General features: G+C 32.4%; 1 protein-coding gene across 3 annotated transcripts in view; it reads right to left on the bottom strand.

Moving 5' to 3' along the window:
* The window catches only part of TPP2 (tripeptidyl peptidase 2), an 83980-nt gene that overhangs the window by 25841 nt on the left and 38084 nt on the right, over positions 1–20055 (bottom strand). For all 3 annotated transcript variants that reach the window (XM_051984089.1, XM_051984087.1, XM_051984088.1), the window contains exons 16-21: positions 17721–17827; positions 11232–11386; positions 6172–6288; positions 5569–5669; positions 3937–4033; positions 370–507 (exon numbers count right to left, since the gene is read on the bottom strand). In XM_051984089.1, coding sequence (XP_051840049.1) covers positions 370–507; positions 3937–4033; positions 5569–5669; positions 6172–6288; positions 11232–11386; positions 17721–17827 — 715 coding nt within the window. The remainder of the gene's footprint in view (positions 1–369; positions 508–3936; positions 4034–5568; positions 5670–6171; positions 6289–11231; positions 11387–17720; positions 17828–20055) is intronic.

Raw genomic sequence — 20055 nt, 5'->3', positions numbered from 1 at the left:
TTGTAGGCATCACAAACCTTTTGGGCAATCTAGTGAGGCTTTTGGACCTTTGTTAGTATGTGTTTAAGTTAATTAAAAATACATGGCATTACAAAGAAAACCAATTGTGTGATGCATGCAATTAAGTGATCAAAATTTTTTTAAAAATCAAAACACCTGCTTAAATTGAGCCTGTGGACTCCAGGTTATGAACCCATTATCTACAGGATAATCTATGCTCTATGAATCTAATGATAATCATAAAAAACTCACATATATCAGAAACACAATTTTTTCTTCTTTTTTGTAAATATAACATGATGAAAATATATATTAAGTAAAATGACTATATTCACTTCACAATTAATCAAGAAATTATTCTAAAGATACCTGGTGAGGATAGGCATCACCTGATCCCATTTGTCTCTTGTTCTGGTCAAAGATAATCCAGAGTTGGCTGTCAAATTCTGATTCATATAACAATTCACAAAGCAAAGGACAGCTTGGAGTTACTTCCCCACTCTTAGGCTACAAAAAGCAAAACAACAACAAAAAAAAAAAACATAAACATTTCTTCAAGAAGAAAGTTAATCATTAAAAACCCTTGTAAAACAATACTATATAATGATCGATTCTGATGGACGTGGCCATCTTCAGCAATGAGATGAACCAAATCACTTCCAATGGAGCAGTAATGAACTGAACTAGCTACACCCAGCGAAAGAACTCTGGGAGATGACTAAGAACCATTACACTGAATTCCCAATCCCTCTATTTTTGTCCGCCTGCATTTTTGATTTCCTTCACAGGCTAATTGTACACTATTTCAGAATCTGATTCTTTTTGTACAGCAAAACAACAGTTTGGACATGTATACTTATTTTGTATTTAATTTATACTTTAACATGTATTGATCATCCTGCCGTCCAGGGAACGGGGTGGGGGGAAGGAGGGGAAAAATTGGAACAAAAGGTTTGGCAATTGTCAATGCTGTAAAATTACCCATCTATATAACTTGTAAATAAAAAGCTATTAAAAAAAAAAACCCTTGTAAAAGAATGTCTAAGATAATACCCCTAATACCCCTAAAATTAAATTTAGAACAAAACAAAAACTAAAAAAAAAAAAAAAAAAAAAAAAACATTCTAGGATGAAATAAATTATGGGAGAAAGAACTTCACAAAGTAAAGTGCTAATGAGGCTTATACTTAACAAAAGATTAGGGATTTCTCTAATATAAAAATTCCAAAAAAGTAAAACATAAAAAAAACCATGATTAAATTAAAATATTTAGTTCCAATACAAGCACAAAGAAATGCTTTTAGTAACTTCTTACATCAACAGAGAATGAGGAGAGAACATACAATTAGATCTTTAAAAAACATTCCTGAATTGACAGATTGTGAAGAAAAAAATACTTCAACTGAAAACTTTTTCATCACTTATAGCCACAAATTAATACCTTTTATAAAAATGTTTCATTTTTCCTCCTCTTTATGAGACCAGAAAATATAAACATCTTCCATACAGAAAGATACTCAGGTTCATTATAAGTATAATAAAAAAAGGTTCATAAATATGTAATTGCATATTGTACCTGATATGATAATATCAATTTTTTTTAGATAAAAAGAAACCTGAAGAAAATGCTAAGGGTAATTTTCTGCAGAACCATAAAATCTTAGGCACATTACTTGGCATATACCTTATGCTGCTCTACAAAAAAACTAATGAAGGCTTACCTAATAGAAATTATATAGCTGTGAAGGAGTATATGGGGGACATATTAAAGATGCTATTCCTTTCCCTCCCTCATTATTTAAATACTGGTAAACCTAATGATAGTTTTATAATAAAATTTCCAAAGATATTCATGCCTCAAATGATAAATTTTACTGGTGCCAAGTAACCTTTTCACTTTTTCTCTTTATGAAGGCTTCTTTGATCCCTTCCCAGAGAATCAACTGTTTTTATCCTTGACTCTCTCAAGCCATTCTGCTTGAACCCTCTTACACACTTAACCATTTTGCAATTTACGTAATACTCAGATGTAAACATTCACTGACTACTGTTTTTTATCTTTGTGTGTGTTTGTGTGTGTCTGTATACATATATGCTGTACCTTATATATATGGTTAACAAAAACTGAATATATATGCTGAACAAAACCCCCGGGTGATAAGTTATCCCTGCTATTTATTGTCCTATATCTCCTGATTTTTGTGGCTGGCTTCCTTAAGAAAAGCATCTATAATTGATGCGTCCACTTTCTTTCCTTTTCTGGCTTCCAATCATTCAAATGAAACTGTTCTCCACAGTTACTAATCGAGAGCAACTAGATAGCACAGTGGGACAGAGTTAGGAAGTTAGGAAGACCCGAGTTTAAATGTGGCCTCAGGCACTTAACATTTGCTAGCTGTGTGACCCTGGGCAAGTCACTTAATCCCAACAGCCTTGCAAAAAGAGAGAAAAGAAAAAAATAACACAATAAAGTTACTAATGTTATCTTAATTATCAAATGCATTGGCTTTTTCTTTATCTTTCTTACCCTATTTGTAGTTTTTGATCCTATTTATATAAATATCCTGTACTTAATACTTTCTTATTTCTAAGTCTTCATGATTAAATTACTCTCTCTTGCCTTTCCTACCTACAGACTGCTCCTTTCTCCTCCTCAGTCTTCTTTGATGTATCTTCATAGTGCTTGTGCTCACAATGAGTCTCTGTCCTGAGAACTCTTCTTTTCACCCTATAACACTATATCACTTGGTGATCTCATCATGAATTCTATTATCTCTATGCTGTCGACTCTCAACTCCTTGTCCAACCTTAACTTCTCAGCTGATTGCCAGAGCCTAATTTCCCTATAGACATATAGACATCATGAACTAGAAATCTTGTAGATAATTTAAATTTAATTTATTTAAAACTGAAGGGATACACTCATCTTTTCCTCTAACACTCTCCTCTTCCTAACTTCCCTATTGTTGTCAAGATACCATTATCCTTGCAATCAAGATTGTTAGTCCCAACCTCAAATATTCACTCACCCTTACAACTCATCACAAAAGGTCAAGTCCTGTCATTTTTACCTTTTATAACAATCCTTTAATATAACTCCGTATCTCCTCTGACAATGCTATCCCCTTCACACAGGCCCTCATTTCACCTCACAGCTGAATACTACAACAGCTTCTTGATTGGTCTCTCTGCCTTCTGACTGCACTCAAGTCCATTCTCCATTAAGTTAACAAATTATTGTTTCTATTCCCTGCTTCCTTCTCACAAAGTACCCTATCCTAATCATTTATTCAATAAAATCCAGTGGCTCCCTATTATATCTAGAATCAAATACAAAATCTTTTAATTGGCTTTTAAAGCCCCTTCATAAACTGCTCCCTTCTTATCTACATAGTAGGCATACATCTTACTCCCCCACTACTCTGATTCAGTGATGCTAGCTCCCACTCAAATCTCTAGACTCTTGAGTTTTTAATGGCTATGCTATCACCTGGAACTCTTCTTTTAACCCTTTTTCTGGATTCCTTCATATTTCAACTAAGCTCTAACCTTTTTCAAGAAGTCTATCTCAATCCTCCTTAAACTTAGTTCCCCACCTCTGAAATCACTCCCAATTATCTTAGCACATCTACCATATTTGTACAGTTGTTTGCATGCTGTCTCTCCCATTGCAACATGAGTTGCAAGGGCTATATTTTTTTTAAACCTTTATCTGTATCTCCATTTCTTAGCATAGCCTGACACATAGTAGGCATTTAATAAAGATTATGTCTATCAGGAATTATGGAAGTATAACATACGAACTATTTCTAGAATGTTTTAGCTCTGACATGCTGTCCTTACTTTTCAATTATGATGATTTATAGAAAAAACAATGCAAACTTGGAATATTACATACTTTCAATTTAACATGTTTTCCTTTATGCAAATACTTACTTGATGAAAGTTATATGTCAAGACCATCTCATAAAGTTGACGATTATTTGGTAAAACATCTCTGGATCCTAAAGGTTTTGTTTTTGCACTTACAGGTCTGCAATTAGGTAATTACAGTTTTATTTAAATAAAATGATATTCATTTAATTAAATAGCACTTTATAGTTCTAAATCTGGAATATGACATTTTAATTCTAACAGAAAAAGATTAATAAACATATTTAACAAACAAATTAATCTCTGAATAACAAAGATTTTTAAATGCTCAAAAATAACTAATTTGTTTAAACAGCAAATATAATCAAGATTTGCACAGCATAAGGAATTTGCCTAAAAGGACTGGCAGTATGCCTTTAATACCCAGATCATGTATGTAAAAATATTAAGATGGAAATAGGAGTGAAGTATTCCCTTTTTTTGTAAAAGTGATTAGAGAAAATATCAACTATAATTCAAAGTGATCCTTATTTTTTTACATTCTGAAATCTAAAGTTAACATCAAGTAAGATAAAAAGGATGCATTTAAAAATATTTTGTGATTTTTTTTCTTAGATATTTACATTACTCTATTCAAAAAATCATTCCCAATATTTTAAAACTAAACTTTCTACATTATTTATCCAGCTTTCAGAATGTGATGTTTAGGAAAACAAACACAGTGAAGAAATTAAGATTTTAGTTCCAGTTAAGTCTAATGATTCAAGTGTAATCAAACTGGATAAAACAGCAGAAGCGTAAAGAATCCAAAATAAGACAATACTTAATATAGACAAAATAATTCCTCTTATAAGAGAATATCAAGATACTAATAGTTTAGAAAGAGAAGAAAAACAGTTTTCAGTACAATATGTAAATTGTTAAATAAAATTAGTTGTGAGGATCATCTACTTCCCTGAGATGCAGTTCAATTTTTGGTATTCAGCCTTAAAATGCTGACATGTAGTAACTTGGATAGCTGAATATCTTATACAACTTCGACTTTTATCATGCTTTGTTGTCAATTCTAGGTCATACTTCTAGATATTTTGTACATCACCAGGAGATTTCTTCCCAGCATTAGATTACTTGTAATGTACTTTGCCAATAGCGCCCATGCTGATATGAGTTAAGATCAGATTCATCTGAACAATAAAAATAAATAACACTTCCTTGTATTTACTATTGCTGTTTTTACAAAGAACTTTCACTCGATCTCTAATTCATCCTCATAGTTTAAATGTGAAATAAGCAGTTAGCATTCATTACTATAGTCATTTTACAAAGAGCTATTTGGGCAAGGAAATACTAAATTACTGCTATATTTGTACTACTCACAAATACTTTGAAGCTTTAAAGTTGTCTCTGAAAATATTGCATGCCCATGAAATAGTTAAAAATAAAGAAGTTCTTAATTTTTATCTAGTCATTGGTATTTTTAGCATCCAATAAAAAGGATAACTTCCAACATACCTGTTATACCCCGCTCATCAAACACAACTAATTTAAATGGCTGTCTTGATTTGGTCTATGTGGGAAGTTCTAGTATTGGAATATGAGGGTATTCACAAACTAAACTATCAAAGATTTGGATAAGAGTAGTACCTCCCCACAAAAACTATTAATATTTATGGCTCACAGAAATACAATTAATACCGTAGAGTTTGGACCCAGCTCTTCAAAGTTATGCAGGGGGCAAGATCTTCATACTTCAGGGAAGACTGAACATCAAAACGATTTATTCCTTCTGAGGCATGCTACCAAAAAAAAAATTTTTTTTAAATTAGTTTTTACATTAGCTTTAAAATGTTAGCACTGGCTTCAAGGTGAGTAAAAAAGTTTATAATTAAAGCATCATATACCCAACTGAGCTTCAAATTAAACTAAATTTTTTAAAGAAATACATCAGAATAATTTTAAAGCTAATTAAAACAACACTTGGAATTGGAACCATAGTCACTTTTCCATTTAAACTCAATTAACTTAAATTTCTAGTATACAAGATGGATTAATTTTTAATCAACATTTGAGGTTACAGGCCCAGAATATTTCTGCTCTGCTATTTGCCTTAGTAGATTCCATGAGACTGAGAGAGCCTGAGTAGGTTTCAACAGACTTGTTACCTAAAATCAAGCTAATCACAGAAAAGAAGCATCACCCAATTTGTGACCAATTTAGGTATGATTGCTATTACAAGATATGGTCTTATAAAAAGACAAAGAATTCTTATTTTAAAAGATGCAATCAGATTATACTTACAATGTTTAACTGAGAAGCAGTACAAACTATTCCATGGAAGGAAATTGTATAATCAATATTGACATCACTAAGACTTGCCCACCACCGAGCAATACAAAATTCAATTGCCTTTCCACCCTGTGAATAAAAAAATAAAAAAATGAAAAACAGCTTTTCCCAATATCAGAATATTAATATTCAATCCTTGAGGAAAGGCATACATATAAAGTAGAACCTAAAATAACTCAAATTTAGGACAGGTGTTCTCGAATAATGAATGATCAATTCATTATATTCATGGCCTGAGTTGTCCTATGTTTAAGGGGGGAAAAAACAAATTAATACGAGGATAACTATCCACTAAAAAAGTTTACACCATGAAGAATATGCAAAGAGTAAACAAAGAGAAAAACTAACAGATTTGAAAAAAACTATATAGACTATAGAGAAGACACAAAAACTAAAAGTCCAAAAATAAGATAATTTGAAATTTTTATATGTTAGTATAATTTCTGTTGTTGAACTGGGGAAGATTCAGTATTAACATTTTTCAATAAGGGAAATTTTCAAAGATTTTGATAATAATAGACTTAATAATGTCCCGGATGAAAAAGCTAAATATGTATCAGCAGATATATTAAAATATTTCAAAGAAGAAACTATATAATAGACTGGAAGTGACTACATTATAAGTAGTTGAGAAAATGAAATAATCATGAAGCAAGGATAGAAAATTCTCCACAAATATGAAAAGTAATCATAAACATTTACTTTAATTCCCCCTCAACTGAGGTTAAATCATTACATGATCACAAAGATAATTTTTGTACAATGCTGCTCCCTAATTAAGACTTTGATATAAGTTAAGTTTATTACGTGTTACCCTTTGTTTTGTTATTTAAAATAATTTTCTGAAACTGCTAATGTGAAATGCACATATTTTAATTTTAAACTGGAAAGGGCTATTACTATTTATTTACAAAAGAAAAATGTTTAGTAAAAAGTAGATCTCTAACCATGAGTAATTAAATAAGCACCCTTCACCTAATTATATAGTAGTTTCACCAAAGCCAGTAATCTAGGGAGATACCACTAAATTATCTAAATTTTATTTTCTGAAGTAAACCAGTAAATTCCAAAAGGTGATTGACATTCATAGTGAAAAGAAAGAAAAAGAGAAACTCAAAATGTGTGTAGCGATGGCTATTATACTACATCAGGACTATTCAAAATTACAAAAGTTCCCCATCCTTTTAGATTCTATTTTAATATCCTAAAATACCAAATCTAAAATTCAAATAAAAGTTACATATAAAGTATCAATTTCAGATACTTTACAGAAAAATTGATATCAGGGAACACAGAAAATTACCTTTCAGATATATAAATAAGGGAAAAATTCATGATAAGAAAAGAGAGAAGTTCATGATTGGTAAAATGTTTGATTTGGGTTACATAAAACTAAAGAAATTTCTCCACAAACAAAAGCAAGGCCTGCCAAATTAGAAACTGGGGGGGGGGGGGGGGGAATCCCCAAAATCTTTTGCAGGAAGTTTCTCCAATAAAGCACATTCTTCAACACATGGAGAACTGATCCAAATTCATAAAAATAGGAGCCATTCTCCACTTATAAATGGTCAAAGGATATGAGCAAGCAGTTTTCAAAGGAAAAGATCAAAGCTATCAATGGTTATATAAAAAAATATTGTTATTTGCTAATAATCAGGAAAATGCAAATGAAAACACAACTCTTGAGATACCACATCATATCCAACAGATTGGCTAACATGACAAAAAAGCTAAATTAACAAAATGCCAGAGGGGATATAGAAAAAATGTACATTAAAGTACTTGTTGGTGGAGCTTTCTGGAGAACAATTTGGAACTATGCCCAAAGGATTATAAACTGTGCACATTGCTTAACCCAGCAAAATTAATACGAGTAAAACAAAACAAAATAGAAAAAGATACACATGTAAAAAATATTTATAACAACTTTATTTGTGGTGTCAAAGAATTAGAAATAAAAGGATATCCATCAACTGGGGAATAGCTGAACAAGTTAAGGCACATGATTGTGATGGAATACTATTGTGCTGAAAAGAAATGATAAAAAGAATGATTTCAGAAAAAGCTGTCAAGACTTTTATGAACTGTTGCAGAGCAAACAGAACCAGAACAATCTGTACAATAATCACATCATAAAGATAATTAATATGAAAGGTTTAGTTAATCAATACAAAGATTCATTATATCTCCAAAGAACTGATGATGTAAAATGCTGTCTACCTTCAACAGAAAACTGATTATCTCCAGAGTGCAGACTGAAGCCATGGATTTTTTTCCTCTTTTTTCTTTATTCTTCCTCCCCTCCTGCCCTTTTTGGGGAAACATGGCTAACATGGAAATGTTTTACATGATTTCATACATGAGTACCATTTCTTGTAACTAATGGGTGAGGAATGGCATGGCGGAAAGGATATAATTTGTAACAAAAAAAAAAAAAAAATTTAAATAGAAAAATTGTTATCACATAAATTAAGGAATAAAAAGGCATTTATTAAATGCTTGCTCTGTGCTAGGTACTTTGCTAAGTGATAGAAATACCAGAAAGCAAGATGATATGTTCTAATAAGAGTAGCAAAGTCTATGAATTCATATTTATATACGTATACACAAAGTGTGTGTGTGTGAGAGGGAAAAAGAGAGAGAGAAAAGAGGGGGAGATAAGGCAAGCAAGTGCCCAAGTGTAAGCATAAAGCATACATTTCTGGATATGGCCAGTGATTGTGCGTATTATTACGAAGTTTTCTTTCCCTAAAACTCCCCTAATCCCATGGTGGGGTGGGAGAAGGGAGAAATCATAAATATTAGCTTGAACCAAAAAATAAAAGTGACATTTCTGAAACATCTTCTGAGCTCATTTTCAAATTGTGTAAAATGAGACTGCAAAGACGATGTATTATCTATTTGTGAAAAATTCTATGGTCAATTCTATTATGTCAATAAATTTAAAATTTTTTAAAAATGTAACATAAAAAGGAAGTATAAAATATAATGGGAAAAACAGAAGCATGGTTGGAAAATTATATGGATGCTTGGGAAAATAAGATGAAAACTACCACAGCTCAAACTGGCAGGGATAGAGTTCAGCTTTGGGGCAGAGTTGTAGAAGATACCTGGAATACAAGTTGCATGGCCAGATCATCTTAATAGTCAAGAATTTAAAAGGACATGGGGGTAAAAAAGGCAAGAAAAACAAAGCATTGGCACTATTAAATTTCACATTCCTTGTATTCCTTGAATACCTCAACTACCACTTCCATGAACTACTCATTTACATCCTGCCTGGCATATTATTCCCCCTTTTCTTACTTTCTGTGACTTCCTTATTCAAATATCACCCTCTATAGGAGGATTTCCTTGGTAATCTCTACTAGCTAAAACTAATAGAAATATATAGAAATATTTTTTCTCTTTTAGTATGACTTGGTTATTATACATAATCTCCTTCTCTGGAATGTGAGCTCCCAGAGGGGAAGAACTGTTTTGCTTTTCTTTGTATTCAATAACTGGCATGTAATAAATGTTTAATAAAAGCTCATTGATCATGTGTGTGCATGTACAGGTATATATATATATATACATATATGTAAAATAAAAAGTCTTTGTCTTCAAAGTTATTAGGTACTAGTTAAAAAATAGAAAAGAACACTAATGGAAAAGAAAAGACAAGTTATCTCTTAGATAACTTATAGAACTCTGCCTTTACCTCTTAAGAGAGAAAGACTGAGTTCAATAACCTGAGAACACAAACCAGTGGGTAAAAGACTTCTTTACAAGAACTTCTAGAAAACTGAAAAGCAAATGAATGAGAAATGGCTTTATACTACATTTTGCAATAAGCTTCTAATGTACAAGCAAAATAAATACAAAAGGTTACCTCAAAAAAATGGGGGGCAGGAGGAAGAAGAAATGAAAAGAATTTCCTTCAATACCAAAAATTAAGTGGAAAATTCATAAAACAAGGGATTAAAAAAAATTCGTCAAAAATAAAAGTAGATAATTTGCAAATAAACAATGCAAATTGAGTAATACACTATCAAATGGAGGAAAAAACCCTTTTGTTTCAAAAATCACAGAATAAAAAGTCTGAAATAGTGATTTGACCACAAATGAAACCCAAAAGCCATATTCCAATTAATAGGTGACAAAATTATATGAAATTATCAAAAATAAAATCATACAGAAATGCTCAAAATCAGTAACAATAAAAAATACGCAAATTTTAATATTCTAAGATTTCGTATCATTCAGAAAAAAAGGTAAAAATGCTTTTAAAAATAAACAGTATTGAAAGACCTATAAGAAGACATGTACACTAATTCACTAGTGTGTATTAGTGTACTATGGTGCTGGTGGAACTTTGAAGCAATGCAATGCAATCATTCTGAGAAACAATTTGATATTACTTAAGAAAAGTTATTAAACTGCTGATACACAATGAACCTAATGATGGGCTTATATCTTAAAGAAGTCAAAGACAAAGAATTCACATATACCAAAATATCCATAGTACATTTTATAAGAGAAAACTGAGAGGTAATTCTGACATATACAGATGACTATGAAATTCTAAGTCTCTTATGTTGTAGAAAAGATAATGACTTCAAGGACAGTTTCCTTATTTGGGACTTCTCTATACCAATGAAATCCTAGTTTTTATTCAGTCCCTTTAACCCCAGTGCCAAAAAGTATCGGGCAAAATCATCGTGCTAGACAGTTTTGATTGACTATTTATAATAATAGCAGATTCTACTGAGGATGCAAAGAAGGATATCAAAAATATTTATGATATAAAAAGCATCAATAAGAGAACAAAAAGCTATGTGAGAATACAAGTAAATCACTTAAGACTTCTGAGAGTTCAATTCCTTCATTTATAGAAACAGTCTACCTCCGAAAGTTTTTATGAAGTAAAATATTTGATTAATTTCAAGTCATCATATGAGTTTGTTTACTACTATAAGTTCACACAACAAGAAAGTTTCATAGTAGTTCAAAGTATTATATCAACTTACTAAAACAGGAAATGCTTCCGTCACAGTTCCTTTTTCTGGAAGGGAAGAAAACTTATAGAATTCATGACTTCGATATGCTCTTTGCTTCATAAGCTGTACAGCATGAAGAACAAACTTGGCTGATACATCAGATGAACATGAACTTACTGTAACTTCTAAAGTAAGAGAAAAGATTGATCTTTAAGTATAATAATATACATTAATATAAACTTGAACTACATCTGGAACAACAATTAATAATGCTTTTTTGGCTATAGGATTATCAAGGTATGAAATTGTATATTTAGAAAAAAGTCTCATCTTTTCTAAAAGACATAATTAGCTAAAGTTTGTAGAAAAAACTAAAGGCCAAAATAAAGGGGATCATATTGAGGTAATTAACCGTAAGTTTTGGTAGCATAAAGCCTAGAACAATGGCTATAGATGCACACACTTTTATCCTTCATAGACATATACTATGAACCTACCTAAAATTTGCTAAACGTAAAATTCAGCCTACCCTATTTTTGACTATTAATATTACTTTACTCTTTCATGCTATCTCACACCTTTAATCTTGTAATCATCCACAAAGTGGATTGAAGTAACACACTTCAATGATCTCAGTTGTCACACATAATAATCTCCTCTTGATATTCAGCTTTCTCTGCAGCCTTTGACACAATTTCTCTTTTCTACTGCATATTTCTCCTCTCTGCTATTCCTCCTAGTTTCCCTACTTGCCTGACCACTCCTCAGGCTCCCTTTCTGGATCTTCATCTAAATCACTGCCACTAACTATGGATCACTAAAGGTTCTGTCTTAGCCCCTCTTATCAGTTCTCAGTAGATCTTTTCCTATATCTATGCAGATGTTTCCTATATCTATCTGGCTGTAATGTCTCCTGTGACTTCCACTGTCATATCACCATCTGCTTATTGGACACTTTGAATTCAGTGTGTCTAAAATAGAACTCATCTTTCCCCTCTTTTAAAATTCCCTATTTCTGTCAAGGATATTATTATCACCTAGGCTCTCAACATCAGTAACACTGCTGATTCCTTACTCACATTTATCCCAAATATATCCAAACTGCTGTCAAGACTTACTGTTTCTACTTCCATAATATTTTGTATATGTCCCCCCTTTTCACCTACTTAGCTACTACCCCTGGTGTATGTCTCCCTTATCACATGCCTAGACTACTGGAATACCTCCTAGCTAGTGTCTCTGCCTTAAGTGCTCCTTCCCCCTCACCTCCACTATGGGCCAATTTCCATTTAGCTGTCTAAACTATGTTTCACTCCCCCCCCCTCCCTCCCCCGGCAACAATAAATTCCAGAGGCTCTTGGTTACCTCTAAAGACCAAGACAAAATTCTTTGGATTAAAGCCCTGACCTCTTCTTCCCTTTACAGATTTCTTACACTTTACCCCTCTACATATCCTATAATCCAGCAATATGGATATTCTTGTTATTTATCATGTCCAAGATTCTATCTCTGACTCCATGCTTTTCTATTGGGTATTTCTCACTCCAGAAATGCTCTCCTTTTGTGATTTTTTTCAAGATTCAATTCAAATGCCAAAAGCCTTTCTGCCTACCTCTCCCAGTTCCTTTTGAAATTATGTCTCAATAACACTCCTGGACTCAAAATTTGTATTTAGATACATGGTGTTTTCCCATTAAAATGTGAGTTCTTCCAGAACAAGGATCAAATTTTTGCCTTTCTTTATACCCCTAGTGCTTAGAATGGTGCCTCATGCACAGGAAACACTTCAGAGAAGTTCAGGACCAGAAAAAGTTCAGGAGAGAGTAGGTGATGGATATACAAATTTGGGAATTCTCTCTCTCTGAATGTATTTATGAACATACATATATATATAAAACAACTCCTCCCCTCTGCCCCCCCCAAACAAATGAATACATAAATAAATAGGTGAAACCATGAGAGTAGTTGAGATCACTGAAAAGAGGTTTTAAAGAATGCATCTTGAGATACACTCAGAGTAAGGGGATGTAACAAAGCTAAGATGAAAACCAATAAAGTAGTGTCACAAAACTGAGGAGTGAAAATACTCACAGGAGTCAAAAGTAGCACATGCTGCAAAAAGATCAAGAAAAATGAGAACTGAGAAAAGACCACTGGATTTCTGTTAAGAGATCACTGTAACTTTGAAAACAGCAGTTTCAATTGAGCAATTAAATGTGGAGCTAGAATTAAGAAGGATGAGACTTGAGAGAAGGCAGCAATGAGTATAAATAGCTTCTTCTAGGAGTGTGGCTGTGAAAGAGAGAATATATAGCTTAATGGTTGGATAAAAATAGCAGAACAAGTGAAGAATTTTGAAAGCATACTTGTAGACACCTAGGAAGGAGCCAGTAGATAGAGACTAAGGTGAATAGGAGACAGGATGAAGGTAAATGAAATACAAACTAGGGAGAGAGATCAATGGAACAAGTAGACAGCTAGACCTTGGTAAGAAAGCCACATTTTCAATCAAGTCTGGAGAAGGAGAGAAAAAGAGGAATGGCAATAATAAGGGGTTTTTTAAGATGAAGAAAAAGGGAGAAGAGGGAGCAATAGTAAAGGGACTATTTTCTCAGTAAAGTATGAGGTAAGGTATTCAACTAAGGAAGAAGGTAAGTACGTTATGTGGGAGACTTGAGGAGAAAAGGCTTGAGCTGAATGGAATAGGGAAGAATCAATCAGCTAAGAATAAGAGGATTACTTTGCAGAAATGAGAGCCCATTTGGAATTATTTAACATAAATTTGTAGTGATTCAGTAGTGAGACTTCTACCAGCAATATAGTGGCATATAAGTTGGTACAACTACCTGTAGGACATATTAATACTAATCTGTTCTATCATTACCTAAGAATGCTCTTTGGGGCACCTCTCCTCCACATTTTCATGGGTGCCTGAAGGAAACAAACTAATTTAAGTATTAGTCTAGACAAATCATAAAAATGATGGTAAATAAGAAGGGACAGCAACAACTTTGGAAGCTAATTTTAAATGACTCAGATTTTAATTATCTATTCTATTGTTTTCCTTTATTAATGCAGATAATCCAATTATATCTGAATTATATCAGGAATGTGTGTCTACACACACACACACACACACACTCTCTCTCTCTCTCTTTCATTTGCCTCCTTGAATTATATATGACTTATTATAATTTAAGGAAGCATGAAATGCCAGAGATGGGACTTCAGAGGTCCTCTCATTTTAACCTGAAGCAAAGATTTGCTTTACAATATTCACAACAAACGACCAATCATCCTCACTTAAATAATATAATCACTATAAAATGCCAATTATGCACAGTCTTATGCTACAGTATATACAAAAATGGTACAAAGTTCCTATCTTCAAAGAATTTGTACCCTAATGGTGGGAAGGCCTGGGATAGGTTACAATCCTTAACACAGATGAGTGTACTACAAGGTAATTTGAGAGTACTAATAAATGGGAGGGCTGAGGAAAGGCTTCACAGAGGTAGGTGGTACCACGTGAATTAAGTCTTGAAGAGAAAAATTCTGTCATGTGAATTAAAAGATAGAACAAAGCATGCTCCAAGAAAGTTAGAGGGCTTGCGAAAATAGAGATATAGGAGAGAGAATGTTAGAGAAAAAAGTCAGTCTGATTATGCTGGAAAACGGCCCTCCAAAGATGAGGAATGCTACAACTCTAAGTACACAACTCCTCTTCCGGATGCTTTAAATGTCAGGATTATCTTCCTTTCAAATGAGCCTTCTTTTTAATGTTAGGTACTGAGACCCAAAGACATCTAGTGTCTGGTGAAGGAGATGCAGAGCGAAGATTTAACTTGGACCTTTCTGACTCCTCTGATTCTTCCTATTATAACACATCGAGTCTCAGGGAGTTACGAGAATTATTGAAGGTCACAAAGGGAGTCATTGGGGGCAAATCTGAACCCAGGGCCTCATGATAGTGTTTTTTCTATTATACCTATTAATCATTTGTGTGGAATCTGAAAATCATTCCCACTGAATGAAATACAAGGCTATTATTCTTATTTTGTTTCAATTTTTTTACCACAATCATCTGTTATAGTCTTGTCCACTTAATGCACTGATTCCTAATGTTTCCTCGATTACCTAGCTATTTCCAAAATAATTTTTTAAAAGTTATTTTTTATATTTATAGCATTTGCTACAAACCACATTTGAAGAACAGATGCATTTACCACCAATTTTATGGATGAATTGTCTGGTAAGTAACTTATCCAAGGTCATATAGCTACTGTATCTGAGAATAAATTTGAACAAGTCTTCCTGACTTCAAATCCAGCATTCTTATCTCCCACACTACCAAGCTTGTCTCTGAATATTTTCTCATCTGTTACACTAAAGTTCAGAATTTCTCTCAAGATTATAACTAGTTATTACTCCTTCTACCATAAATTTCATAGCAACAAAGACATTTACTGGTAATGTTCCTATCATTTCTACTTTGGCTTCCTGTTGTTTTTAGAGTAAAGCAAATCAAATAATTAATTAGCAGTTATTAAGTAACTGTTGTATTTATGAGTCAAGTATTATTATGGGCACTAGGGATACAAAGACAGAAGTGAAATGATTCTTGCAATAAGAAGCTATTGTTCTTATGGTCTAGAATAATGCTAACTTCTATTTCTTTAAGAACAAATTATCTCAGTATCTTTCTCACATATTCAAGTACAGTCAATTTTCAATGTTCCATGTAAGAATTATCCTAATTAGTTATGCTAAAAATCTCATTTCCAAGATTATGGACAAAGCTTCCCCACTGTCCAGTGTTTAATTGCACTTTGGCTGCTTTAGTCTGTTGTTTTCCCTATTTACCCTTCAAACATTTTTTTTTGTCTTAGTGCTATTGTTGTCATTTCTAAAACTATAGCAAATAATAATTGGGAGGGTGGGGAACAGATATCTTTTATTTGCTCTTGTACTTACTGGGAAAACTGGATGCTTGCTTTTGGTTTTTAATACTTATTATAGTATTTTTTAAAATTACCTAGGGCTATGTGCCTAGGTAGAATTTTCAGCATAAATAAATGTTGTTCTCTGTCAAAGGCTTTTTCTGCACCTAGTATAACCCTGTGAATTTTGGATTATTTTTTTTTTCCCAAACATCATTCATTATGCTATTTTCCTAGAATGCAAAACCATTTTTGCATTACTAGTATAAATCCAATTTAGTCAAAATGAATGATTTCTTGGATAAAATACTATAATATGTTTAACACGATTTATTTTAAAATTTTTGAATAGATGTTAATTAATGATACTAGTTTATACTTCAATGTTTTATCCTTATCTGGTACAGATATTAAGAAAACCTATTGACTATTTTAAATGATCCTAATTTCAAAACTGCTAAATCCTTGGAGACTAAATTTTGCTTATAGTGGTGTTCTCAAGTCCCAGAAATGTCTGGTTCGCAGAGAAGGGTAGAAGAGATTGATGGGAAACTGAATACAGTTTGTCATGGAATAGATCTTCCAAAAATAACTTTATTTTATCCAAGTGAATAAGAACATTAAGCACAACTTTATTTAAATGTGTACATAATCCAAAGTAAAACAAGGAAGTATTATCTGCCATTTCAGATCCATTACATCTATAGTTCTTTCCATTTAATGGAGATAATAAACAAATAACAGCATACTCTCTTCTGCTGCATGTAATGTATGACATATCAACATCTCAAAAGCACTTTATCATAATAATTTTCTTTTCTGGGAGATATAGTGAAGGGAGCACTGAACTTGGGAATGAGGAATATTCTAGTTCAAATCCTGCCTGAGACATTTTTAGTTACGTGACCTTGGAGCTAGGCACTTAAAACCTCTACCAGACTCAGTTTTCTCATCTGTAAAATGTGGTTAAAATGTGGTAAAAAGCACCTACCTCCTAGGGTTGTTGTGAGGACAAAATAATATTTGTAAAATGCTTTGCAAACTTAAAATGCTCTATAAATACTATTTTTATTGTTACTTTAAATCCCATAGTAGAACAAATTAAAAATATACCTCTTAACATATCCAAAAATGGAATATTTTGGTTACTTTGATCTGTAAGGACTGTTATAACATTATGTAATTTTGTGCAATGGTAATAGAGACCCTACTTGAACTAAAAACTGAAACCATATATGTTTAACAATCTTTTCATAATTAATACAATTAATTATGAGATATGACAAACTACCTTAAGACTATATTTTTACATAAAGAAAAATAAATTTCTTCCTAAGAATAACAGATGGTTTATGTACTTATAAAATCAATTCATTTAAAAAACATATTCCAAAGTAATAAGCTTACAATATATATCATTTTTCTTTTGGTTGACTAATTAAAACAAAAACGTGGCTGTAATCTTCATGTCAAAACAGAACACAACAATGATGTTCTTTTTGATGGCCTATTTAATTAATGAACAGGGACATAATACATATAAAATTGTAGTAAAAAAATTTTTTTTCTTTTCACTTACCAGCCCAAGTTGCCCCTTCTGGAACTTCAATAAAATGCCTTCGGATTTGGCCAGGTTTAAAATGTACATCCGTAAAGGCAAGGTCATAATGTGATGATTCATTTACTCTGAAAAAAATTAAAATTCACATATGTGAAAGCAGTTAAAAAAGAACATATGACAACGATTCTCTAAGATGAACTGTGAGATGTTTTGATTTTTTTAAATCTTAAATCCCATTTTTCTTCAATGTTTAAATAATCTTCAGGTAGAGAATAGTTTTCAAATCTACTTGTGTCTAGAATTACTATCCATTAAGACCGAATGACCATTCTTTGCAAAGGAATGTAATATTCAACAAAGAACAACATAAGTAATATTAGGATCTTGGAGACAATGTTACCTTGATTACTCCTGAACTGTCTTAATTATTATGAAGGTAGCATTAACTTCTCTCTGGAATAAGTCATCCCTCCATACCACCCAGATGAAATAATATTCAATGAACAATCTGAGTAGCTTAATTTATTTTTTAGCTTTCTCCTCATGGCAGCAGGTGTGGTTAGTGCAGTAGTTCTGTTTTTCATAATATCCCATCCATTTAAGAAACAGTAAAAGAAAAATAAAATATTTTTATGTCTTCCTTTGTAATCAACAAAGCACATGAAACATCCAAGTCACAGGTTAAATGTATAACTAGACATTGCATAAATTCAAACATACCTAAGGATAGAACTTAAAGAGTACTCTAAATATTCATATTTATACTTCTAGTGAGCGCTTAATCAAATTGTGTGCTATTTATTCACTTGACACTTAAATTATATACATAAGAGTGCCATCCAAATGTCTAATTCAAATAATGTTTGGTTGATTTGGGACTTTAAAATTTCTTCACAAGAACTGCACATGTTTAACCTACATTGTATTACTTGTTGTCTATGGAGGGGGCCAATGGGTAGGGAGGGAGAAAAATTTGGAACACAAGGTTTTTCAAGGGTGAATGTTGAAAACTATGTTTGCATGTATTGCAAAAATAAAAAGCCATTATTAAAAACAAATTTCTTCACAGCACTAGTTTACATTCATAATCTCACTTTGTTCTCCAACTAACCCTACATGGCAGAAAGAGCAAGAATTAGCAATTAAATTCTAGAGAACAAATAAATGAGAGGCAGTATTGCTTTAGAGTCATGGCTTTATAGAAAGATAAATAAGATTGTACTTATTATCAAGGAACTCACAATTTCGTAAGAAGCCTGAGACAAGTATGCAAATGACTACTATAAAACAGGGAGTGATCCTAGGTTATTATCAAGGAGAAAGGCACAAAAATTTTCGTGGGGGGAAAAAAAATGTCACTGGAGCTGGGCCTTGGTTTCTGCAAAACTTCTGCAATCTGGCCTCTATCAATCTACAGGTGTTCTTAACCTAGGATCTATAAACCTGGTTTTTAATCTCCCTGTAACTATTTTCAATATAAATATTTGGCTTTTGACCTATTTTATGCATTTTAAAACGTTACTGAGACTGCTAAAAGGCTTCATGACACACTCAATTCCTGCAAGTCAAATCGCTATCTCAAATGTCACCAACAGTCTCCCAAATGTTGAATACAATGACTTTCCTGTAAGTCATCAATTCAGTTTTTCTGAAGCACTTAACATTTCCTTCTTATGTTATATTCTTATCGTTTATCTTCAGAGATACTGCTTCCTTCTGATTCAGTTTCTACCTCTCATTTCTTCCTTTCATTCCCAATTAAGTATCCTCCTATAGTTCAATTGAATGTGGAAGAATAAGAATAATGAAAAAAAAATTAAGGTATTCTAGGTTTTGATATTTTTAAACAAGTATAAAAATCTGTATTTTTCTCTACTGGATTTCACATGGACAGATTCACACTGTTAATTATTTTTCTGGATCTTGAATCTGTTAGCTATCCCATCCTAGTTTTGTGTAACTGAAAAAAATCTGACAAACAGGAATAGGTTGACCTTTTTCCCCATTATCAATTCATATCTTATCTCCCTTATACAGAGTGAGACTCACATGAGAAGATCTTCATATTCTAATGGTATTGGAAGAGTGAGAAGATTAAAAAAGCTTTAGGTACTACAGCAAGACATGCTATTAAGCATCCAGAAGTGTGGATAGGTAGGTGCTGCAGCAGATAAACTGACAGGTTTGGAATCAGGAAAACTCCTCTCTTCATGAGTTCAAATCTGGCATCAGACACTTAGAAGCTATGAGACCTGGGCAAATCACTTAACACCGAGTTTATAGATGAGTTTTCTCATCTATAAAATGAACTGGAGAAGGAAATGGCAAATCATTCCAGTATCTTTGCCAAGAA

Source organism: Antechinus flavipes, chromosome 3 (assembly GCF_016432865.1).
Source record: "Antechinus flavipes isolate AdamAnt ecotype Samford, QLD, Australia chromosome 3, AdamAnt_v2, whole genome shotgun sequence".
Lineage (NCBI taxonomy): Eukaryota > Metazoa > Chordata > Mammalia > Dasyuromorphia > Dasyuridae > Antechinus > Antechinus flavipes.
The sequence above is the reverse complement of the archived record's forward strand: the minus strand, read 5'-3'. Positions and strand labels throughout refer to the sequence as shown.